This window comes from Paralichthys olivaceus, chromosome 4 (genome assembly GCF_024713975.1).
Source record: "Paralichthys olivaceus isolate ysfri-2021 chromosome 4, ASM2471397v2, whole genome shotgun sequence".
In the NCBI taxonomy this organism is placed as follows: Eukaryota; Metazoa; Chordata; class Actinopteri; order Pleuronectiformes; family Paralichthyidae; genus Paralichthys; species Paralichthys olivaceus.
Window position 1 is genome coordinate 19554399 of NC_091096.1, and position 25171 is coordinate 19579569.

The 25171-nt window shown below is 44.3% G+C and overlaps 1 protein-coding gene and 1 long non-coding RNA gene across 3 annotated transcripts in view; one reads left to right on the top strand and one right to left on the bottom strand.

Annotated features, from left to right (window-relative positions):
• The window catches only part of hmcn2 (hemicentin 2), a 46189-nt gene that overhangs the window by 11928 nt on the left and 9090 nt on the right, over nt 1-25171 (bottom strand). The window contains exons 10-54 of the mRNA XM_020093847.2: nt 24729-24850; nt 24221-24493; nt 23678-23819; nt 23277-23404; nt 22543-22656; nt 22292-22450; nt 22004-22198; nt 21037-21132; nt 20789-20916; nt 20556-20700; nt 19127-19239; nt 17482-17641; nt 17160-17319; nt 14772-14899; nt 14352-14600; nt 12993-13076; nt 11010-11201; nt 10788-10918; nt 10515-10659; nt 9958-10084; nt 9711-9868; nt 8744-9022; nt 8522-8664; nt 7907-8057; nt 7564-7785; nt 7347-7460; nt 6811-6998; nt 6617-6713; nt 5712-5873; nt 5487-5600; nt 5095-5291; nt 4217-4298; nt 4000-4131; nt 3771-3914; nt 3514-3673; nt 2909-3033; nt 2648-2831; nt 2447-2544; nt 2070-2348; nt 1794-1981; nt 1373-1454; nt 751-887; nt 518-659; nt 280-424; nt 47-171 (exon numbers count right to left, since the gene is read on the bottom strand). Coding sequence (XP_019949406.2) covers nt 47-171; nt 280-424; nt 518-659; nt 751-887; nt 1373-1454; nt 1794-1981; nt 2070-2348; nt 2447-2544; nt 2648-2831; nt 2909-3033; nt 3514-3673; nt 3771-3914; nt 4000-4131; nt 4217-4298; nt 5095-5291; nt 5487-5600; nt 5712-5873; nt 6617-6713; nt 6811-6998; nt 7347-7460; nt 7564-7785; nt 7907-8057; nt 8522-8664; nt 8744-9022; nt 9711-9868; nt 9958-10084; nt 10515-10659; nt 10788-10918; nt 11010-11201; nt 12993-13076; nt 14352-14600; nt 14772-14899; nt 17160-17319; nt 17482-17641; nt 19127-19239; nt 20556-20700; nt 20789-20916; nt 21037-21132; nt 22004-22198; nt 22292-22450; nt 22543-22656; nt 23277-23404; nt 23678-23819; nt 24221-24493; nt 24729-24850 — 6839 coding nt within the window. The remainder of the gene's footprint in view (nt 1-46; nt 172-279; nt 425-517; nt 660-750; nt 888-1372; nt 1455-1793; nt 1982-2069; nt 2349-2446; nt 2545-2647; nt 2832-2908; nt 3034-3513; nt 3674-3770; nt 3915-3999; nt 4132-4216; nt 4299-5094; nt 5292-5486; nt 5601-5711; nt 5874-6616; nt 6714-6810; nt 6999-7346; nt 7461-7563; nt 7786-7906; nt 8058-8521; nt 8665-8743; nt 9023-9710; nt 9869-9957; nt 10085-10514; nt 10660-10787; nt 10919-11009; nt 11202-12992; nt 13077-14351; nt 14601-14771; nt 14900-17159; nt 17320-17481; nt 17642-19126; nt 19240-20555; nt 20701-20788; nt 20917-21036; nt 21133-22003; nt 22199-22291; nt 22451-22542; nt 22657-23276; nt 23405-23677; nt 23820-24220; nt 24494-24728; nt 24851-25171) is intronic.
• On the top strand, nt 6868-22233 carry LOC109633778 (uncharacterized). Of its 2 annotated transcripts, none has more exons than XR_002203017.2 (8): nt 6868-7008; nt 7351-7595; nt 7949-8095; nt 12372-12534; nt 12955-13148; nt 14123-14188; nt 14311-14412; nt 22096-22233. It is a non-coding gene; the product is annotated as an uncharacterized lncRNA (long non-coding RNA). The 2 variants fall into 2 exon arrangements; XR_011240938.1 differs by having other exon boundaries at nt 12955-13055.

The following is a 25171-nucleotide window of genomic DNA, read 5'->3' on the forward strand; positions in this document are numbered from 1 at the left end:
AAAGTAAAAACCCCATAGAGTAACTATTTCCCTTTGCTACATTTACCAAACACCCGTAGATCAATCCCCCGGTGATCTGAGCCCGCCTGGTTGGACACGGTACAGTAGTAACGACCAGCATCACTCAGCTGAGCCTCATGTACGTGCAATGAGCCCTCTGATATCATGTATCTGAAACAAATGCACAGACAAGATGCATGAATGGACAGACACCCCAAAGTTTGAAGCTGTGTTTGCTTTCGATATGGCAGGTTGACCTATTGTTAACTTAGGACATACTTTTTGTCATCCAAAGACACAGGAAAGCCATCTTTTCTCCATACGACTGTGGGTGATGAGTCACCTTCAACTTCACAGGGTAAATGGGCATCCTGGCCCACATGGGTTGTCACCAGTGAACTGCTCTCCTTTATTACTGGCGGCACTAGAAGAGTAGAAGGGGACATCCATGTTGTTTTGACCTGGCTTTACCAAGCTGAAAAATGTCTGACTGTCTATTACTGACAGGTTGACTTACACAGAATCTCCACTGTGAAAAGCAGACTGGTGCTTCCAGCCATGTTGGTGACCACACAGCTGTACTGACCACTGTCGTCCGGCCTGACTTCCTGTATCTCCAGGTACTGACCCCCTGCCAACCTCTGGATACGACCCCCTGGCTAATGTCATGAGAGGAGGGTAAGAAGGAAGACAAAGTATGAGTCAGGAGATGGCTTTTGGTTCAATACCTGTGTTTCTACAACTCTGTACCTGCAGCTTGGCCTCATCCTTGTACCACTCTATATCGGGAGGGGGGTCACTATCTGCCAGGCATTCCAAGGTCAGGTGTCCATTAACTGGCACTGTCAATGTTCTCACATCACCAGAGCCAAGGAGGGTAGGGGGGACTGAAACAAACAGATTAAGTGATGAACTTCTCTAAGATGAATTATAAAAGGCTTCTAGTGCGGAAACCAGAAGAAAAAACTAAATATGCTCAATTCTAAATGAGATATGAGACGTGGAACAGATAAACTCAAATTCTTAACTTTACAAATGGAATGCAGAATTTATAAATATGGTTGTGTGTCATTACACAATTCAGTTTACTTTACGTGGAGCATTAATCTCAGCAGTTTAATAGGTCTGAACACCACTATAAAATTTTATTCATAGCAAATTTGCAGATGCGTGACAAGGGGGCTGCATGATGTAAAATAAATTAACTCTGGCGTTAATCAAAATAGAAATAGCTGGAATTTGCTGCCAAACCAAGACTGTTTTTATTTGAGTGCAGACACTTTTACTTCTGAAAGCACAGATCAAACCACAGGTGTTCACAAGCTCAGGAGGAAGAAGTGGGGATGACATTTAAAAGAACAGCTGCTGTCACCTTGGACTCGGACCCAGTGGTTTTTTCCGTCCTCTCCAGCCAGGCTGCTGGCCAAGCAAGTGTACAGACCTGCATCCTGCACCTATAAACACATGGCATTAATCAGTTTGAGTGGGTCTTGCATAACTTTGCTGCATTAACCTGAATTGATGCTGTTAAAATGTTTTTCATTTGTTTGAACATCTAAATTCTGGTTATTCAGACAAATGCTTGTGCCTTTTTTGTGTTTTTAGCATCTAAATCCCAAATCAAACATATTTGTCCTTTTGTCTTTTCTTTGAACAAGATAATCTTTGTATTCTTTATCTTAGCACAAAGTTACACCAGTATCACTTATTCTAAATAATCTGTGTTCAGAGCTACTGTAAACTTATTTGAACAACTTTGCAGTATTATCACGTGTTGTCAGTTTGTAATTTACCTGAACTTTGCTAATCCTGACAAAGTGTCCATCCTGCTGAACAATGTCCGCTCCTTCTAAGGGGAGACCATCTTTGAGCCAACTGAGGGTGGGGGGTGGGACGCCCACAGCCGAGCACTCCAGTTCCAGTGGATTGTCAACTGCTATGGTCAGCTCTGGAGAGTTGGAGCTGGAAATCTTTGGAGGCTCTGGATCAGAGAAATGAATCTGTTACGTCAGTTGTTGGAGGAGTTTAAACTGTGATTTAGATGAAATATTAGATTTTTGGGGGATTACCAAGCACGGTAAGGTTAAAGCTCTTCGTGCTGCTGCCGGCCTGGTTACTGGCCATGCAGCTGTAGAGGCCAGCATCTGAGGGCGCCACGTCGGGCAGCTGCAGCCGCGTCTCCTGCCCATCCAGCAGCAGGTTGCGGTGAAGGGACAGCGGCTGGCTGTCCTTCATCCACGTTAGTGTGGGAGGGGGAACGCCACGTGCCTCGCAGGTTAACGTGACCAAGGATCCTTGGACGACTGTAACTGGCTCCACTGGTTCAACGTGATCAACACCTGGGGGCACTTTGGAGCATACACACAAACATCTGTAGGAAATCATCAGATCCAAAATGCTGTAAAAGCTCTTGAGAAAATCATTGGGTGGTATGTTATGACTGTACCTTGGACCTGGACGTCATAGCTAAGCTCAGCTAGTCCAGCTCGACTGCGTGCCACACATGTGTAAACTCCAGAGTCTGACAGCTGCACAGGAGAGATCCTATTTTATAAGGAAGAGGGGACATTTAGCATTACCTCACCTATAAACATGGAATCTCTTTACAAAACAACGTTTGCTTTCAGCTTTCTTTGTCTAAACTGACCTCAGCACAGAGTCACCAGAGAGGAGGCGTGCACGGGGAGAGAGGAGCAGCGGACGTCCGTTCCTCAGCCAGCTGATTTGAGGCGGTGGATTTCCTGCCGCCTGACACTCCAGAGTCACTGCGCTGTCCTGTGTGACCTGCACCTCCTTGGGGACAGTGGTCTCCCCAGAGATGGATGGTGGGACTGCAGCAGGTCAAATTGAATTAAAAGGAATCACTCAGGACTAACACAAATGCACAAATATGAAAGTTCCAACTAACCTAAAACGAAGAGGGTGTAGATTTTGCTTTCCTGTCCGGCCGGGCTGAAAGCCAAGCAGGTGTACGTCCCAGAATCCTCTGGACTCAGCCTCAGTAATGTTAGCGTGCTGCCGTCAGGAGTCACACTGTCGGGTTTCAAAGACACATCATGTTTTTACATTAATACCATGTGTTGATCAATTCTTCCTGTTTCACCCAGCATCGATAATGTGCCTACCCAAGCCTCTGAATCCCTGAATTACTTTCCCATCATTATCATCATCATCCCACGATTTTCTCACGGTCACACACACACGTGTACATACACATGCACACAGACATTTTTTGTCTCTGGCTGATGTGGTTCTAATGACCAAATAAGCTGACCAGCAGCTGTAAAGCAGCTGCTCTTATGTTCCTCATGATGAAATTAGGCAAAGAACTATAAACGACTCCATCTGTCCACACATCCCTCTGTCATGCACCACATTATCTTTTACGTTGATGCTTAATATTGTAATTTCCTAAACCTCTAGGGGCGGGTGTTGATCGATCGATGCAGAATAATTGTTACACCTATTAATTCACACAGTTTCATGCACTGACAGTAACTGCTAATGACTTACGAGATGTGACGGCTGTCTGATCCCTCTAAAGTCACTCCGTCTTTCAGCCAGCTGAGGCGGGGTGTGGGGGTTCCAGTTGCTCTGCACTCCAGGTCCAGCTCCTCTCCCATGGGTGCACTAACGTCAGATGGGTGGTCAGAGTCCAGGATTGTGGGTGATACTAAGTAGGACAAAGATTCCTCTTAGATGGCTGTTTTATAAATGACATGTACAGTAAGCTCAAGGTTAAGTGTCTCATTTTGCAGAGAGTTCTTTACCCTGCACTTTGATTGTGTAGTCCTTCTGTGTGCGGCCCTCGCTGTTCTTTGCCAAGCAGGTGTATGTTCCAGCATGTGACAAAGTGAGAGGCCCCAGCTCCAGTCGGTTCCCTCGAACAGACCACTGCCACTGCAGACTGCTCTCTGGACAGCAAACATATTCACAAACACAAGCTGTCAGGCACAAGTCTTTATTGTTCCTTGTCATTCTGCATATCTTTTCTCTTACCAATAGGTGCTCCATCTTTGAGCCAGGTGATGCTGGGGGCAGGGACCCCTGTGGCCTCACATATCAGACCCACATGGGAGCCCAGGGTGTAGTTTAGAGATTCCTGGAGTGGCCCAGCAAGGACGGGTGGAACTATGGAAATATATTTGTAGGGTAAGACTAATGCCTTTTAGAGAAAATATTTTTTAGTTTGAGAACACAGCAAATGTACTCTCACCATGAACCATCAGTCTGAATGTCCTGTCCACCTGTCCCGCAATGTTTGACACTTTGCAAGTGTAGGTGCCACCATCTGTCATCTAGAAGCCAAAGAAGAAGGTTATTTTGGTGAGGGAAGCTGCATTTTGAGAACAGGCATTAAAGGGACATGGCTCCTTGCTGATGTGCTCTTTGGTTCGTGCATTGAATCAGGTGAATTAACTTATAACTAGGTTGTGTCTTGTCACATATGCAACTATGTCTCCTGCTCACCCAGTCTTTATTATTCTGTATATTATTTTAGAAATTTGCTTTAAAATACAGTGTTCCACCTGTGGGCCACTTTGGCCTTGGTAGCACTATTTTACTTTAGTTGTTTTGGTCAGTACTGGACTCACGTCTTTATACAACTTTGACAACTTGTTTCAAAGCTCTAAATCTCCTGCAAAAGCATTTTATGATCCCCATATCTCTGCAACAGCTGTTGACACAGAATAGGTTTCAGCTTGCAGCTATGGCCTTTAAATGTTTTCTGTACAAAAGGTACAAGAACAGGTCAACAGTTTTTTTCGTTTTTTCTTTTTTTAAGCCACACAAAAAGGACATGTGATGTTTGTGCTTATGTAACTTTGGTTCAGTATCTTTTATACTAAGTTCTTTTAAATTTGACCTATCACAGGTGACAGTGTTATGGCTGTTAATATTTTTTAAATAAACAGGCCGTTTTTTGTTTTGGGTACATTATTTTCAGGCTTTTGCATGATGTTGTTGCACAAGTAAAGGCTGGAAATCAGATATGACCCCCTTACTCTAACCTTGTCAAAAGCCACTCCCAAAAACTATTTTTATTGTTTTGTTTGCAGCCTCAAACGTGTGTGATGTAACATTTTCCCTGACCTGAACTCCTGTGATCTCCAGCTGGTGACGATCCATCTTCAGTCCGTTCCCTACAGCCAATTGCAGCCCGTTCTTATACCATGTGACCTCAGGCTCGGGAACACCATGGGCTTCGCATCTCAGTGTGACAGAGGAGCCCACCTGAGGGGTAACCAAGTCTGACTCAGCATCAAGTCGGGGCTTCAGGGTGGGCAGGACTGTTGGTTGGCAGATACACAGGGCATGATCTCAGTTTGATTCATTCAGAGTTGGTATGATTCACTCCTGGACTGTGCATGGTCACAGCTGGCCTGGGGTAAACAGATCTTTTGCCCAGACAGTGTTTTGAGATTTGATCATCTGTATATATATGTAGCTGAATTGTGCAGATGTGTCACCGTGTGTTTGCTCACCATAAACACTCAGGAGAATATTCTTCTGGTCTTGGCCTGCCGCATTGGTGGCTGTGCAGACATACTGCCCCGCATCCTCCAGTCTCGCCCGGGTCAACTGGAGCATCTGGCCACCTAACACATGAAAGAACGATATGGAATATAATTTCTCTGCTTGAATTTATTCAAACTAAGGAAACTCTCCTGACATAAAAAAAGAAATTCTGCACGTGGCCGCGGGCTGACCTGGGAGAACGTTGATGCCATTGCCAAACAAGTGGACCTGTCCGTCTCTGGTCCAGGTGATCTCTGGAGGAGGGTATGCTTGGACGTCACACAGCAAAGACACCATGTGGCCATCGATCACGCTAACTTCCTCTTCCTTGCTGCCAATTATTCTCGGAGGCACTGGAAGGGAATGCAACGGTTATGTTTTACAAGTAGAGCGCATGAGTTGTGTACCTCTGCTTCCTCCCACAGTCCAAAGGCCTGCTTATTTTAATGGGGGACTCTAAATCGTTTGTAGGAGGAGGTAATGTGAGTGTGAATGGTTGTTTGTCTCTGACTCTGTCCACGTCTGGGGAGTCAGTAGGGACGGAATGCAGCTATGTTGTGAAGTAAGATTTTACCAATTTAAGAGACGTTTCAATCATTGTGTGGGGATCATTGTTGATATTGGGGGATTGGCCAAAAACAAATCAACGTATGAGCACAGAGAAGAGTAAACATGCTTGATTCATTATGAAACTGGTTGGACGGTGGCCATCAGCTGAGTTCCAGGTCCCACATATGTGACCCAGGACACAGTTGAATTCAAACAGCAAAAAGAATGTGGCCAAATGTGTCCCAGACCACCTCCAAATGTGGTCTGAGTGATCAGATCTCAGGACACATTAAGGAGTGGGTGTGTTCACACCTGTAGTTAGTAGTGACCACTTGTGATCTGATCACTCAGGATGGATGTTAATACCAGGTCTGTGTCAGCCCAACTATATGCTGACAACCTGTCCAGGGTATAACCCACCTCTCGCCCAATGTCAGCTGGGATTGACTCCAGTCCCCCACAACCCTCAAAAGTTAAGTGGTGTAGATAGTGGATGGTTACATGGGAATCAGAATATCCAGAGAAGGTGTTAAAGCTCTTTTCTTACCTTGCACTGTCAGACTGAACAACTTCTCAACTGTTCCAACCTTGTTCTCAGCGACACACAAATACCCGGCCATGTCGGACACCTGAACACTGAGGAGCTGTCAGATGGGATTTGAGAGTTATTCTTCAAGGTCACACATCACAGTTGGATCTGTTTACGCACTGGTCATTGTGTAAAAGTGAACAATAGCTGACCTGGAGCTGAGTCCCATCCTCACTGATGTGGTGCTGTGGATCTGTGTGCACCGGCTGCCCATCTTTCAGCCAGGAGATGACTGGAGCAGGGTGTCCGGTCGCGTCACAGTGGAGGACCACAGTGCTGTTGGCCACTGCTCCCATCTCCTCCATGAACTCCTCCAGTGCTCCCGTGATCACAGGAGGGACTGAGAGGAGGTAAAACATAAAATAATTCTTCAGAAATTAAATTCATTACCACCAGTGTAAAATTTAATTACAAAGAAGATTTACATATTTAACTCTACTTATTTATACATCTTAGACAGTTTTACAGATACAGATCATTTTATTCTATTTTATTTATTTATTTATTCAATTATTTGCAAGTATTTTGTTATTTGTGTTATACTCTCCCCTTTTTACCAGCCTTTGCTGCTGCCACATCATAGTCATATTTATTACGTGGGTGGTTGGTTCTGTAAAGCTCTTTCTTACATTGTTAGAATGAAAAGTGCTGCACAAATGAAGTCTGATTGTTCAATGTACTTTCTTACCCAGAATCTCCAGTTCAAAGTGCATGTGGTCCTCTCCTGCCTCATTCACAGCCTGACAAGTGTATTTTCCAGCATCTTCTGTCTGCACTCGCGGGATTTGTAGCACCTGTCCACCTGACAGGACAAACCCATACGTACATCAGCAGATTCATCCGTGAATATAACTCCTCACTCATACATCACAACCACAGGCTTTAACACAGGAACGAGTTTCTACCTGGAAGTAGCACCACCCCATCTGCAGAGGAGGTGAGTTTTCTTCCATCTTTATACCAGCTGAGCTTTGGTGGGGGGATTGCATTGCTCTCACAGGACAAGCTGATCGGATGACCCAGGACCACCTCCCGCTTCTCTACCATGTCCTCATTGTTATTGTCATCCTCATGTCCCAGACCCCAGGCTGCTTCTCTGTTAGTCACCCGGTGGAAGATCGGAGGAACTGGCGAGACAGTGGAATGTTTGAGTCAGTTAAAGTAACTGAATCAAGAGGACGTTTGCATTGAGTTGAATTTCCCCAACCTGGATAATGAAAATAACTACTCATATTTAACCAAACACACCCTGAATGGTGACATGAAAGTCTCTCTTGTCCTCCCCTGCAGAGTTGGTGACCACACAGGTGTACTGGCCCTCATGGGACAGCAGGGCGTTGTCTATGTGGAGGAAATGGCCGCTCTCCTGGATGCCAGCATGTATGTTTCCATTCAGCAACTGTAGACAAAGAAAATACATCAGATGATAAAGTCGAGGTGAAATACTGTGCAAACTCTATTTCCACATTAGGCATTAAGATTTCCTTCAAAAATGTGTGACATTTGGTATCAGTGCTGATTTAAATGTCTGAATTTATGACACCTTATTTTCTGGCTGGAAGATGCAAACAATAAAACAATAGCTCCTTTCAATCTTACATTTATACAAAAAACCCTGTGATTTTGAGGCCCTGAACATCATGCACTCATACATACTGCACATATGAAAACCAAGGTGCTCAGAGTGATAAAGTAGCTCAGGCACAAAAAACTATTAAAACAGAGGTATTACAGTATTATTACATCATGATGTTTAATCAAAGAGAGTGGGGGGTGGCTTGTGCAAGAGGATGTAAAATCTGTTAAGCTTGATGTAATTTGCACTAGTTGCCAGTAGAGGCTAATAGAGACAAGAAAACCAACCTGTCCGTCTTTGAACCAATTGACCTTGGGCTCAGGGAAACCTTTGGCCAAGCAGGAGAGTCTTAAGCTCCCGTTGATCCGAACTTTCTCCTCCTGACCACCGAACTTCAAAGATGTTGAATCACCCTCTATCTGTGGTGGGACTGAATAAAAGAAGAAACATATTTATTAAAAGTTCTGTCTCAGCCACTTTAATGTGTGAGTGCTGCAGATGTCTCTTACCCAGAACACTGACAGAAATGTGCTTGATGGCTGTGCCCGCTGGATTCGTGGCCCTGCAGGTGTAGAGACCCGTGCTGTCTCCCTGTGCCGAGCCCAGTCGCAGGGCCTGCCCACTGCGGGTGTACGTCTGCTGGGGACTGGATACTATGGGCTGGTTGTCTTTTAGCCAGGTGATGCTGGGCGTTGGTGAACCCTCAACATCACAGGGGAGGACTGTGGGGAAACCCAGAACCACTGACACCTCCAAGGTCTCACTGGGGCCCTTGATGGTCGGGGGAGCTGAGGAGAAACACAGACAATACATGTATGTGTAACAGCCAGTTATATTTTCACTGGCTTGTAGCACAGAATGAACAGATCCACTGGGGATTGACCTGTTTGTGCAGGAGAATTTCTAAAACAGAAATGCAGTGTGATAGTTTTGGAGCTTGGAGCAGACACTCTTTCGCTGACACAAATCTCCACAGATCTGCACAAAGGAAATTCAGTATGTGCTCATGCGCCATGCAGTGTGTCATGCTGTATATGCTTAGTCTCAACATGAATTAAATGTTATGTGATGTCCAGTAATTTTATTATGAAAAGATCACAGCCCCTACGGCCCTGTTCAGATGTGGTATTAACATTTTTCCTGAGATCACAAGTGGTCAGTATTTAGCATGTTTGTTCACATCTGGTATTAAAATGTGACCGGATCTCACTTCCCCACTATATATGCAAATAAATACGTAATTGTGTTTGCAAAGACCAAATGTTGTTTTTACCCAGTGTGAGTTTACAGATGTGTCAGATGTCACAGTGTGTCTGTGTGTCGGCTCTAGTGTGAGAGAGGTTTAGAGAGTCAGGAGGGGCTGAATGAATCACACTGTGCCAAAGGAATGTGGCCACATGCGTCCCAGACCTCCTCCCAATGTGATTTGAATGATCACACCTCAGGATGCATTGTCACATTTGGGTGCGTTCAGACCTTGCACTGTGAGTCTGAACTGGCGCATCTGAGTTCCTGCGTTGTTACTGGCCAGACATTGGTAAAGCCCCTGGTCCCTCAGTCTGACTGACTTCACCTTCAGCACCTGGCCATCTTCCAGAAACTCCACATGGGGGTCTCCATCACGGGACAGGACCCTGGAGGGAGGAAGGATTGGAAGATCAAATCACTGCCATGCATTGTCCATCCTCTGTGTAATCAATAAGTGTGTTCAGGTGATGCTTACTCTCCATCGCGGCTCCATTCCACTCTGGGTGGTGGTTGTCCGCTGACTCTGCACTGAAAATCCACCTCCTGTCCGAGCACCACAGTTAACTCTTGTAGTCGGGACGTTCCTGAAATCACTGGTGGAGCTGGGAGAAAAGGTAGAACTGGTCAAGAAGAAGAAAGGTGGACCACAGATGTACCAACTGGTTTACAGAAAGAAATGTATTACAATGCTCAAATACTAAATGAAATACAGATCAATTTAAATTTATTATTGCAGTTGTGAGGACACAATATCAGTTTAGTGATAAATGAGGACATGAGCACTGATGTTAATGGTTAGTGGTAGCAGATTTGGGATGGCAACTTTCGGAATGTTTGGTACATCGAGTATTAAAGTTTAATCAGAGAGTTTAAGCTCTTTGGGAGCTTTAAACTGCTGTTCCATGAGATTTCAAGACAAATATCCCCTTTAAATCTCTACTTAATGTGGTAAGTATGCTTGCATCTGTCCTTTCCTCTACTCGGTTCTTGTGTCGTTCAAACACTAGTTTGAAAACTGTTGGATGAGCTCACCTTGCACCACTATATTGTACTCTCTCCTGGCCTCTCCTGCCGAGTTTTGAGCCGTGCAGGCAAACTGTCCTGCATGATCAGGCTGAACTCTGTAGATTCTGAGCAGCCTGTTTCCATTCTGCAGATAGACGCCAGGACTGTTCACCTGCACATATACAAAGCAGTCACATTGTAATAACAATGACAACCACTTGGTGGCATTATATAGCTAGATATCAACAAGATACACTGTACTGTGTTACTGTGAATATCAATTTGGAACAACAAACTCACAGGATGACCATCTTTAGACCAGGTGATTGTTGGGGAGGGGATCCCGAAGACATCACAGCCCAGAGTGAGGGGCTGCTTCAAGGTGACAGTGAGGTTCAGAGGCTGGTTATCGTTTTGGATCTCTGGGGGAACTAAAACAGTACAGGAAAATTATCATGATTTGTGTTGTCACTATGCTGCGGTGTAATTGGTTAAAACAACAGAAAACACTAAAATTCTCACCATTTACTTTCAGCCTCGTCTTTCTCTCCACAGAGCCCGCCTCATTGGTTGCCATGCACTTGAAATCCCCGCTGTGGCTGGCAGATGCTGTGCTAATTACAAGCGCTCCATCCCTCGCCACAGAAAACTCTGATTGTTCGGGGTGTATCTCCAGGCCGTTCTTAAACCAGCGCACTTTGGGGCGAGGTGAACCTGCAGGTCATGTGACAAGAAAAGTAATTCTGAGCAAGAGTCAAAGGAACTTTATTAATCACGTGTGACAGAAAGAAAAGGTTACTTCCATCTCTGTCCCTTGTTACAGGAGAACCTTGTAACAAGAACCCAGGCGGCCCAGACGAGAAAAAGCCTGCTCTACATTTATCTGTTGGACAGTGGGACAGCAGGCAGGACCCTGCCAAAACGTTTAGACTCCATGTAACCTGGAAGCTCAAGATTCCATGGTCAGAGTCGCATAAAAAGTAATACACAGTATGCTTCAGAGATGCAAGCTTTAAAATACTGCCATCAAGATTTATTACCAAACACTCAGGTGAGAGTCTTGACTGTTAGGAATGGGAGTGGTTGACGGAGCAGTTCAAAGGCGTGCTCAGGAGCCTGAAACAGATGTGTGCTGTGGATTACTGAGTGGACGATAGCTGGTGGAGAAGGGAAAGGTGGATTGGGGGGAGAAGGTGGAGGATTTGTACCTTACATAACAAGGTCACCCCTCTCTGTCTATTTACAGAGGTGTGACTAACAGAAACACCAAAGAGGAGGTAGGACAATTGAGCACAGCACCCATCCCCCGATTCCAAAAAATACTAAAACTTCAGGACATGCAGCGCAACCAAAGGGGATGGTATCATCTGTTGAGTCTCTTAACACATGTTCAGAGTTAAGAAGCTCTGACGAAAATTCATTATCTCATTTCAGGGAGGAAATATGGACAGATGTTGTGTTTTAGATGTTAACAGATCTCATTAGCAGACTTTTAATTCATTTTCCGGGGCTCACAAGTGGGAGATTATCTCAGTGTGTTTCTCAAATAATTACCTCAATCAAATGCATTGCAGTCAGTAAATTAATAATATCCTTCTGGCAGAGTGCGCTTTATCTCCTACATACAGACAGATCTCGAGAGAACAATGAGGGGGTCCTAGTTTCCTGGTGCCAGCTGCATCTCTATAGCATGGAGAGTGTCATGCATTTCTACATGGTGATCACTGAGGTCTGGTACAGCCTGCCTTCCTGCCGGTGTGACTTAGATGGAAGGAGGGCTTGTGTGGCTTCATCTTCCACTTCCTGTGCTTCATGGTGCACCTTAGACATCTCTGTCCTTTATCTGCAAGCAGCAGCCTGTAATTAGGATTCCTCTCCCAGCAGGCCCTGACGCAGAGGAAAGCAGATGTGGCTCACTGAGGCAGCAGGCGGACTGATGTTGCAGCTGTTGCTCCACATTAGACACAGTCTTCACCTTCTCAAGCCAAGCTTGTTACCATGGCATGGCTCCACACAAACAATACCTGTATGCATGGGCTCTCTGAGGGTGAGTATCCATCGGAGCATGTACAGACACTCACCAGCGCTAACTGTGTTCAGATCAAACGAGTCCTCAACAACCCTCCAGGATGCCACCGTGTTTGCACTCAGATGTTAAAATAGATAGAAAGCAGCATATCTCTAGGTGCTGCCATCAAAAGAGGCGTCCTTTCAAGATGACAAGGATGTTTTTCCCCTTTCGACAACTAAAAGTTTGCAGTGACAAAAAACATTTCTTTGATGGTGCACAAATACACCTCTGTCCTACATTTGAGGCAGAATTTTCTTTTGCTATGTCATGAAAACAAACCTATAAAAAGACTCATCCATTTTCGGCTGTTCTTAAAGCTAAAAAAAAAGAATAGTCACACTGGGTAAATTGCACCTTTTCTAAACACCAAACCTTCCATCGCCCTTTTCTTGTCAGTTTGACTGAGGCTGACTCATCTATGAATCATATCGTACCTTCGACGGGACAGGGGATGATGACCTTGCTGTTTGCTACTTTCTCCATGACGGCATCTCCAGGTTCTGCAAATGATGGGGCCTCTGTGAGGACATAAAAAACCATGTTAAATGCTGGTTCAAAGAGCGAGGACATGCAGCACACTCATCTAAAGTGTAATGAGTATCATTTATTAATAAATGTTCCAGTGTAGGTATTAACTGTGGGTATAAGAACTCAGGACCTGAGGGTCTGTTGTTGGTGTCAGATTTAAGACTTCTCACAGGCACAATTAAAAATCAGTTAATATCAGCCTGAGGCTAAGCATTAGTGAAACAGATCATTTTTGTGATCAGGGAAAATCATTCTTATCTGTCCTCACAAAATTACTTGTGGTTTCACACTGTTCTGCCTCAAATCTCTGATTCAGACTTGCTAAAACCAAATGAAACATTTGAATTTGTCAATATAAATGTATTTGATCTGATGTAAAACAAGTTTATGATGAAGTAGGAATCACAGGAAAGCACCAGAGGCAGCAGGGATCTGGGATACCAGAGCTGCACATGTTTATCATTTCTACAAAAGTGGATGTTGAAATACTGATGAGCAAGAATAATGTTGTTTACAGTTTGTACAGTGTAAATATGAACGGACCAAGAATAGAGGCCTGCAGCATCCCTTAACTGATGTAAGGAAGGTTTGATTCAGCACAGCTTGCCACAACTGTCTCTTATACAAGTTATACAACTTGTAACTGAGGCTTTAAGTGCAGCTTCAGGAGGTAATTACAACTGCTTATCAGATTGTCAAATAGTTTTGGACAATGTCTCCTCCCATGGTGGCTGAACATTTCTTTAATTTACCTAAACTGAAAGAGAGATTCACCCCCATTGCACACTTACCCGATTAGCGAAGGTGAGAAAGGCGCAAGGGTTTGAACTTAGAACACTCTCTAGCTCCCTTTTTTTATTCCCTGTCAAAACTATTTGTGACACTTTTTGGTGAACAGCTATGAATGTCTTCCAGAAGAGACTGTCACTATGTGGGTCACTATCTCTGTTTTGACACAGTATCACATCTGCTTTCCTTTGTGGCTGTCAGAACAAACAGTTATTTTCTAGTATAACTGGCCTTTATCCTCTTGCAGCATGGAGCTACTGTACCTCCAGAGAATTCTCCTCAAGACAGAGAGAGCGTCTAAAACTGGGACACTGTAAGTGAATACACATGTTCAAATGGGCAGTGCTAGATAATGGTTATCCAAATAGATGTTACAGATCATGATTCACAACATACTGTATAATTTACAAAGGTTTGTTCTGCTTATTCTTAAAGGGAACAACCACGATTTGAAGAGCAGAACTGCTGATATTCACCAAGAATTTCCAGCTTGATCTCCAGAGTCTCCTCTCCTGCACTGTTCCTGGCCACACACTGGTAGGTACCCTGGTCAGCGAGTTTGACCTGCTGGATCCTGAAGGGCGTCGTGTTGACCCCAACAGGAAGCCCATTATGAAACCAAGTTACCTCAGGGCTCGGCTCTCCCTGGACCACACATGGCAGAGTCACTGTCTGGCCAATCAGGGCTTTCAGGAGGGAGGGCGCCGGCTGAATCCTTGGCTTAGCTGAGGACAAAAACAAATATCGTAAATGCACCTTTCCACACATCTGTTAAAAGCCTATATATTTACATATCTCACATATTTAACATATGTTAGAAGGGATGTATTTACATGGAGTCAAGCAACATTACATCATTTACGTTTAAAGTTTGTAATAAAGCCCCGCAGAATTACCTTGAATGTGTAAATTGTAGCTTACGGACATGTTGCCCGCTGGGTTTTCTGCAGTGCACATGTAGAGTTTACTATCAATCAGGCGCACATCAGTGATCTTCAGAGAGCCTGAAGGCAAAACAGTGAACCTGGGAAGTGGTTAGGGGTCAAGGGCAAAGAGGTGGAGAAAACACAACAAGCCATGAGTCACTGAAGATTTACAACCGCTGTGTTTTGGAGAAGAGCTGCTCTTGTTTTCAAGCAATATTTTCCCCTAGTCTGCTATTTACATGGTGAAGCATGCTTACCTCTATATGAGAGAATAAAGAGTGAAATATTTACAAAGGCGGTCCTGTGTTTACAGTACTGGGCAGCCAATATTAATGTGTATGTGTCACTGATGTGTATTGTTGTATCAACCCTGACTATGAGGATGAATTTCAAAATGCAATTTTGTTTCTTTAACTATTTGTGGTAGAAGATGAGCTTATGAAACAGAAATATCGGTACAATCTGAGTACCAAAGAGTCATTAATGAAGTGAGTAATTGATTCATTTCCACAAAATGTGAGCATTTCTCAAAGGAAACACTGCCCATTGTGTTATTTGTACATGTGTTGAAATATATTAGAAAGCTGTGAAAGTTGTTAACAGCACTAAGTGGAATCTGGACTTTAGCCAGTGACTTGAAATCTCTTCAATGAGTTTTTACTTTAACAATCACTATTGTGCAAGGTAATTATAGAGTAAAAGAGCAGCCAGAGTTTGGCCTGATGATGTCCGTGTGGGAAAGGTCATAGGCCCAGGAAAATCAATGCGTGTTGTGCTGTTGGGAACAATGATGTTTGCAGAAACTACATGTTTATCACTAAGGAATTACGGATCATTGAAATTGAGCCCCAGTCTTATGGTGTCACAGACGAAAACAGTTAATGCAAAACCAGACATTTGTAATTATATACTTTTGGCTCAGACAGGGACAAGTTAGATGTAGATATGGCCAACACACTGCCGTCGACTCCAGAAACACAGCAGTAAAAAGTAGGGTAAAGTATATAAATGTAGGTCAGCATTGTTAAAGGCCTGCGTGGTAGCCTGAATTGTACCAGAGGCAATCCAGCTGTGTAAATGCATAATATGCAGAAATATAAACACACCTCTACGATTTATCTTAGATAAGTGTGTCTGCTAAGTAACCGAATTATAACAATAACATGTTTGTGTGAGTGGAAATGAACTGGAAGCACAAAGAGCTCTCTATTTCAGCCACACATGTGTAATGTCGCTCCCCCGCTTCCTCAAACAAGTCTTAGGAGGGGCAGCTACATTCAACACCGAAACCACACGACTGAATTTGCCGCGGTCAACCTGCGACGCGGCTACTCCACGGTGAAGACCGTCGCAACAAGCTCGAGCACACGTAACCCCCCCCCTCGGCCATCCATCACTCCCCACTCTGGTGTCAAGTCATCTGTGTACACAGTCTGACACAAGGACTAACTGGGACAAATTGGCCTCATCAGGATTAAGCCTGAGGTGACCCGAGCTCTGTCTCTTTTTGCTATGACTGGGCTAAATGCATGACGATGACAGAAACCTCACCACCCACTGATTTCAGATATTTCAACAATCACTGCCCCCTGGTCACTTCCTCTGACCCACACCCCTCTGAGTGTAGCTGGAGAGAATTAATCTCTCTTTACGCGGCCTGCCTGTATCCGCCCGTCCTGCATATGCAAAGCACAGGGCTTGTGTGGGGGTTGTTCACAGAGATGTGTTATTCTCATCAGACAGGACCAGTAAAGAGTCAGCATGTTGTTTTACTACTGGAGCCCCCCAGGGAATCCAAACATCAGGCAGACGGGGCTTGTATCTCTTCCTCTGTCAGTTCGTTTTCCTCCCCTCTTCCTGGCAACCCCCCCCACCTTTTCGCTGGCCCCGCACTAGTAATGCTTGTATCAGGGTCACCTCAGCTTTAAACCCCCCCTCTGTCTTTCGTCTATCTATCCAGAACCATTCAGTCTGGTGTCTGCCCCAAAAAGTGTGTCTGTCATCCATCCTCTGTGTCTCGACTCAGCCAGCCTGTCTGCACCCACAGTGACCACACATGAAAGCTGGGAGTCAGTGAACCAGGAGGGACCAGATGTTCCTGCTCAGTTTAGGCTGCACACAGCTCTGCGACAGACTGTAGCTGCCTCTGCTTAACTGCCCTTCACAAGGCATCAGCAAATAAACTCAAGCATGGGCAGGAGCTCTGACTTGCAGCCAGCTTCAGTCAGAGGCTCTTGTAAAAGCTGAGTCAGATGTTAGCTAAAGTCAGAGGGAAGGCATGGCGACAGTCTGTTGTTACATGATGTTTCACTCATTTTTACGGCATCGTCGCCAGAGTGACGTAAGACTTCCTCTTACCCAGCTGTGACGGGGGGGATGGGATGCCCGTTTCTGCTCCATGTGACGAGTGGGGATGGACTTCCCTGGGCCTCGCATGGAAGAACAACCTCTGCTCCCACCTCTGCTGTCATCTTCACTGTGTTGTCATGGTCGCTCACACCCATTATCTTGGGCATGGCTAGGGAAGAGGGCAAGAAGTTGTAAGAAAACCACAAAGGCTCTTACGTCAAACTGCTTTGTTTCTCCAAACAGGATTTTTTTGTCTGTGAATATCCACAGACAGAGGTCAGACATTGTTACATCAAGCCATGCTATGTTTGGGGCATTAATACGTCCTTACTGTTGACACTGAGCTGGATCTCACGGCTGGCGTAGCCCACAGGACTGGTGGCGGTGCAGATGTAGATACCTGCATCGTCGGCGGTGGGGTGGGGGATGTGGAGGTATCCATCAGGATCATACTGAAGCGAGGAGTGATCTCTGAGCACAGGCTGCCTACCCTGTAGAGGAACAGCAGAAACAATTATACTGCAGATAAAAGCTGTGCATACAATAACACAGGCACACCAAGTTTAGTTTCCAGTTTACAGCCTGACCTTTTGATGTCTAATGTAATAACTGAGCATCGCTCTGCATCCCTGTTTACATGCACATGAGAATGAAGTCTGATGTACACGCACTGGCTGTGAACATGAAATAGCTTTTACAAATTCCTTTTCCTGACAAGAAAAGAAATGAACTTGACTCTTGAGCATCACTATGAAAATGTTGGGGGGAAAAAAGGAGCAGCAGCGCAATGTTATATAACAAAGTAGCTGTTTATGTCTTTATGGAAAAATATCAAATCACTGCGGTTAATGATTGCAGTGCCTAAATTCATTATGCAGTCTTCTATATATGACCATTTGGAAACTGCTGCTTGCAGAGAAATCATTTGTGTCTAAGAATGATCATATTACTGGTTTATATCTGGTTGCCAGTTTGCCTTTTTTTTTAGCTTCTTATGATGTGACTTTGTTCACTCTGCAAGGGGTTTTAAATAGATTTCTAAGGTACAATAAAACATTGTGTGATTTCTCACAGTCAAGCAACAATATAGTAATGTTGCCATGGTTACACCCTTTCTTTTCAGGGTGATCAAGTCCTGATTGCAACAGTTATTGTTGTGTTCTGAGAAATCTGATCATAGGCCAGGAGGAAAAACTAATTTTATTAATATGCCCTATAGGTAAATAAAAAAACAGTTATGCAAATACTTGTATTCAAAGTGTTACGTACTACTAACAAATGTTTGTTAAAAGTGGAATGCAAAGATAGTCACTGGAGCCTTGTAAATTCAATTAAAATTAAAAAATATCAGAGTTAATTTTCATCAGCCATTTTCCTGTTTCAACATTAACGTTATTATCTTAATGCAATTATGCACATTTGTCAACACAAATCTGTCATATATAAGCAGAGGGTCTTGGTTCTAGACTTGAAATAAAGATGGATGACATGTCTCCATTTCGTCCCTCTACACTAAGAATGAAGCCAGAATATCCATCTGCCATCTCTTGATGTCTTTTCGAGCTAGATTCTTTACAGTAGTGAACATTTAGTTGAGCGAAGGTGTTGATTTCCCACCAATACATTAAATCATTACGAATATCATCACTATGGGTATACACATGCTCATTACATTAATAGCTAACATGAATGGTTTGGCTCAAACTGAACGAAAAAATCTAAATCCCCTCACCAGTACAGGCCTGGACATTGATCTTAGCTTTTGTTTGACCGTTACATGCTTAATATGTTTTTTAACTCAGCAGCTATTCACAAAATGGTAATAATGATTCATGTTAAGATGAACAGATGCCAAATGGGTTCCTCTGTAATGCTGTGGGAATCAGAACTAGCCGTTTAGTCAAGCATGAGTGTCTGGGATTCAGCCAATTTATATCATTTAAATGATGATTTGCACTGCAAGTGTAACATCCTACCTTGGACCAGACAACATTTGGCTTGGGAACGCCACTGGCTTCGCACGACAGTGTGATGTCCACGCCTTTGTTAGCTATGTAGTGGTACGGACCAGCGTTGATCTCGGGGGGCACTGTGGAAGAAGTAGATCACGAAGCACAGCTGCTGTCTGACTGGTCATGAAAAAGCGGACTCACAACATTATCACTGGCCACAGCCGGCCAGCGGTATCTGCGCTCGAGGCATTTCTTCATTACAAACCTGATGATGAACTATAATCTGGCCCGTCTGTCATTACGTGCCTATGAACAAAATGGCCCTTTCATCAAAGCATGCAGTAAATGAACCCTCTCACTATGATGACAGCAGGTGGTCAAGTCATTGACATAGTGTTGTTTTCCAAGCTGAGTCAGCACATAGTTGGCCTGACTGTCCATCGCTGTGGTCCAAACCTGCCAGTGTCTCTTACATATAGAAACTGTATTCAGGGATGGAAACTTTAGGAATTGCTTGACCTTTTTAGAGAGGTTTATTTAATTACCTCCTTTACCTAGAGGAGGTTATGTTTTCACTGTCGGTATGTTGGTTTGTTGTCGGCAGGATTAGGTAAAAACTTACAACAAGAAAGGATGGGACATGGGGAAAGAAAGGACTCATTAAACCCGTCGCAGATCTAGTCAAACAATGTTTTCACTTTCTTTTTAGAGCGTGTGTTTGACATTAACATTTGACTGTTGTGCTTTGGCAGTGTTTGCCCTGTACTTGGCGCCATTCTTGTCTCATTTATAAGCCTATTTAGATGTTAGATGAAAAGAGAGACCACTTTTATGTCAGTGTGAAGACTAAAGGCACATTCACATTATCAGAGCTATTGCATGTGTCTTCTCATTATCGTGTGCGTGGTGTGTTGCGACAGCTGTGTGCGGCTGCCTGTGCTCAAATTCGTCAAACGTTGTCAAACCCCAAGCTGTGATGACGTCTGGGTGCAGCCAAAGTGCTTCAACGGAAAGATGGACGAGAACCACATACGGTTTTGAATTTCCACAATGTGTGTTAGCTTTTACCCACAATAAGCCACATGTTTAGACCAGGCAAAAAATATATTTGCTTGCTGAAATATGAGCATGTAGTCAATGCAGCTGATTTGTGTCACAGATTCTCAGTGAAATATACCAATCTGCTGCTAGCAACATTAGCATTGTACCTTATTAGTTCTGAAGCAGTAAATGCTGAGGGGAGTAACAGACCTATCAGCACGTCTCAAGTTCACTAATATCTTTTGAACCAAAATTAGCGGATAAATGCCGGTTCTTTAAACGAGGGTAAACTTGCTAAAAAAGTGACTGACTCCTTTCCCATTTTTTTCCCCTGGTGTTTGACCTCACTCTCAGCAAGAAAGCATATAAGCTTTCAAAATGTTTTGTCTATTCCTTTAATATCTTCTCTTACCTTGGACCTCCAGGGTGACTGTGATGTTCATGGAGCCTGCTACATTCACCGCAGTGCAGACGTATGTGCCAGTGTCCTCTGGGGTAGTTCTTTCAATGTATAGACTGCCATCACTCCTCAGGAACATCCTCCCATTTAGCTGAACCTGTGCAGAAAGGTAAAAAGACTTTCTGTCACACAGGGAGACAAAGATTCTCTGTGTGATGCACAGTTAAGTTAAATATTAGTCTTACGGGTTTTCCATTTTGGGACCAATGTCTTTCTGGAAGAGGTATTCCGTCCAGCAGCATGCAAGGAATACTCAGGGACTGACCAACACCAGTGGTAATGATTGGTGCACCATGAGCCAAGACAGGGGGCTCTGCATGAAAAGTGAGTGCAAACACATATGTATGTAGTAAACAAGAGCAGGAAAGTATTTAAAGGTGGATGTGGAGTTCATGCCACTGTCTGTAAAATAGAAGAGAGCCTTTAAGCGTACCCAGTCCAGTGACAGTAACTCTGGCCTCAGTTTTGCTGGTTCCAAACTGGTTCTTGGCCTCACAGATGTAGAGCCCCTCATCATCCAGCCAGACACCTGCAGTCAAACACAGTGAAACAGCCCTTACTTCAACATCACTCTCTATATGTCTGAAAGCACGCAGCATGTCTTCACTCACTGACGAAGAAAACACTTAATCTCCCAAAAAATCCATGCTAATGGCAGTTAAGTCCTCTGCTCAATAATAAGTGGTATTATTGGTTTGACTTGGCTATAATTAAGAGTTAAAAATAGAAAAAAAGGGGATTAATGGGTTTGGCTCAGCTGCCGGCCTGCTGACACAAATGTCCCACTCTGTAAATTCCCCCTGGAGATCACATGTTGGAGGATGTACACGATTCAGTTTGTGTGTTTTGATAGTCGGACAGATGTTTTAAGAGGTGATAACAAGACATTATGCATAAAAGTAGAAAAAATTAGCAGAGACATTTTCTAAAACATTTGCAGGTAAAAAAAATAGACATATCCTGCAGATTAAGTTAATTGGGTCATTTGGCAGCCACAAATGGAAACAGTGACAGAATCAGTACATGCAAATATGTATGTTACTCTCCTGTGTAATGTTACACGCTCTGTCAACATTGAGTCTCAGGAGCACAAAGGTTCACCTTCAGATAATTTCGGCTACATTCGTTTTTTGGCAGGCTGAGCGGCCTCACAGTTCACAACTTGCACAGGTGAGATTCCAATCTCACACTGAAGGATACTACAATGGAGGAAGGGACAAGCTACTCTTGCAGGATGATTAATATCTCAAAAGTAAAGTGTCATTTTTGTCTTTCACAGAGCAGATGTGGTGCTTTTAGCAGGATGGATATTTAATGTTTTGAGACATCTACTTTGTAGACATCTACCCCCCAGTTAGACTGAACTTCTTTGCTCTGGCAGTTTTCAATAGATAACTCACTCTGGATTAAAAGATGGCCGTTCTCCAGCTGCATTGTTCTGCTGTGGCTGTCCGTCCTCGTAACAATCTGTCTGCCGTCCTTTCTGTGCCAGGTCACCATTGGCTGCGGGAACCCACGGGCAACGCAGGGGAGGGTGATATTCTCTCCTACGTTAGCTGCCACGTCAACCGGTGCCTCAGAGAACAATGGCCCCGCTGTGGAGGGAATGGTGGTGGAAGATGGATTTTCCTTTGCATATATTTGAGAGAAAAATAAGCTTCATGAGGAACATTGACATGTGGTCTAACCTCCAACCTCCAGAGTGACAGTGCCAGCAGAGCTTCCAGCAGAACTACTGGCCACACAGCTGTACTGGCCGGCGTCAACCTCCTGTACCCCTCGAATGTGCAGGGTGCCACGGTGGATGTCCTGCTCAACAAAAGGAGCAGAGCCCACCTCAAGCTCACCTGGAAACACAAACAGAACAAGCCTGTTGATCTCTAACATGGACATTCCCACAGTCACGTTGATGTGCACACACTCTTTGACCTCAACTAACCTTTGAACCAGTGGAAAAGGGGAGAGGGAACACCAGTGGCTTGACACTCTAGAGTGGCATCACTGCCGACAGACACAAGCACAATCTGCTGTGTCACTGTTACCCTCGGCACCTCTGGATTAAAAAGAAAGACATTTAGCATGAAGTTCAATTTAGTAAGGATTCTTAATTTATAGAAAGTAACCAGTTTTTACTGCAGTGTTACTTTAAAGATATACCCCAGTAATGTGAAAACTTACATTACGTAAACATTTTATGTCGACAGAGATGCTTTTGTAAAAGGCAGACAGCAGAGCTGAGAGAATGGAATTATCTATTTTACAAGGCTCTCGCTGCCTTGGAAGATTAATGTTGTGAGTCAAAAGTGTGTATAATACCAGCATGCCCCAGGAAGAGGCTGCCGCAGTCCATCAGTGTTGAAGTTTATGTCAACCACTAACAGACAGCCGTGACTGAAACTTCAGGCTTACAACTGTCAGCACTCACAAAGCAAGGAGAGAAATATCCTACTGTGTGAGACAAGGCAGCGTGTGGCCACAACTCGCTTGTGCTCTACTCAAAGCCAGAGCTCGACTCACACTGGATACTATTCAGGGATTAATTCAGGACAAATGTTGCTAAGGAATAGTCAACAACAAAGACAAAAAAAATACTATTCAGAACAGAAATCAAAATAAATGAGATTCCAAAACTGTTAATTCAACAAAAGCATTTCATCTGATCGGTTGACTTACCTGCAAAAGTAAGTGACACCGAATGAGAAGCAGTTCCAACCTCATTGGTTGCCAGACAAGTGTAATTCCCAGCATCCTCTGGGAGAGCCCCTCTAATGGTCAGAACTCCGTACTGGTTTATACTCAGCCTGCATTATACAAATGTGAGAACTCCCATTTGTTTCAATTCAATTCTTCTGCTTTACTGGGATATCATGTGAGAAGTTTTTTGAATACATCAGCTTTTACATATTCAGACATATAACATTTGTGGTTTGAGGGAAAAAAGACTTCGGATCAGTAGATGTAAATTTATAGGGTGATGCAAACAAGATGTGGAAGTTGATGTTGTTGAAGTTGAATATAATGACTCTCTGACTCCGCTGCGCCGGAGGTGTTGAGTGGGCTGAGAGTTCCCTTACCTCGGGCGATTAGTGAGGAACAGGTTTCCATGGCTCCAGAAGAGCTGGGGAGGGGGGGAGCCGGACGCCGAGCAGACAAGGCGGATCTCGTCCCCTCGGGAGAAAGCCTGGCTCTGTGGGTGAACCACCACAGAAGGAGCCTCTACAATTGGAGTCAAACAGAGGCAAAAATGTTGACAGTGACTCAGGGTCTCGTCAGTGCTGCATGATGTCATTTACAACTTCCCGATCAAGCGTTAAACTCCTGATGATGTGCGCTTCAATGCAGTTACCAAGCACTCCGTGTTTAACATGTGACTCGTGGATCATAGTGAGGACACGTTTCACATGTATTTGGTTATGTTTGAAATGAAGCCACTCTTTTCAACATGCATCACTTCGTTCTGATGGGAAACATTTTCTGATGAGGAAGTGGCTCGATCTGACTGCGAAGAGGTTGAGCCAATAATGGAAAACAGATGACAGGCGCCTGAGAGAAGCCATGAGGCCCTCAGTGCATTAAGCGTTTAAGCAGATGGCCTGCGGGGTATCATCCGACCGTACCTGGGACGAGAAGCCACACAGTGATTCTGCTGTCTCCGTGGGTGTTGGTGGCCACACAGTGGTACTCCCCAGCATCCTGAGTCCGCACCCCATTGACCTGCAGGGACGAATCCGCCAGCAGCTTCACTCTTCCTGCGTGGGCCCGAATGGTACGACCTGCGTGATGCCAGGTTAAGTTGTGGCGCATGGATCCCTCTACCTGGCAGGACAGCAGGGCGACGCCGCCGACCACGGAAGTCACGTTGACTGCTGGCTTCAGGACCGGAGGAGGCTCTGTTTGAAACATGACCAAAACATCAAACTCATGTTATCAGCTGTGATACAAACAGTACGGATAAAGTTTACTTTACATCCAAATGTTTGTCCTGGCCTGCTTTGTATCACGCCATGAATCAGAGACTTCAGAAAAATGGTTGGAACTGATTTCAAAGCTTTGCTGCAACTGCGATACATTTTTGCAAAACGCTGTGTGTGTGTGCGTGCGTGCATTAGTGTACGAGTGTTATACCTCGAACGGTCAACTGGGTTAAGGCACGTCCCTGTCCTGCGCTGCTTTGCGCAATGCACTCATACAGGCCCTCATCCCCGGCTGAGGCGTGGGCAATCTCCCATGATGCTATGGCAGAGTTCCTGATACAAAGACATGTTTGGTTCGTTGAGAGCCCATTTTACATCACATTCAATTAGTGTCTCTGGCATTCATAAACACACTGGGAATAGTTTTCACTGCACGTCAGCTTAATTTCATGAATGTAATTCAAAGCAGAGTGTCGGCACCAAGAAAGAATAGGCACTTTGTTAATTTTTAAGATGACACAATCAAACATGTAATGTTCACTAAATTTACTCTGTATACCTGTTTCCTGACATATGAGCCAATAAAGCTCGAGTCAAGCAGCACTAATGCTCTACAGACGTGCTCATGAGTGACCTAATTAGTGTTTTTACTGC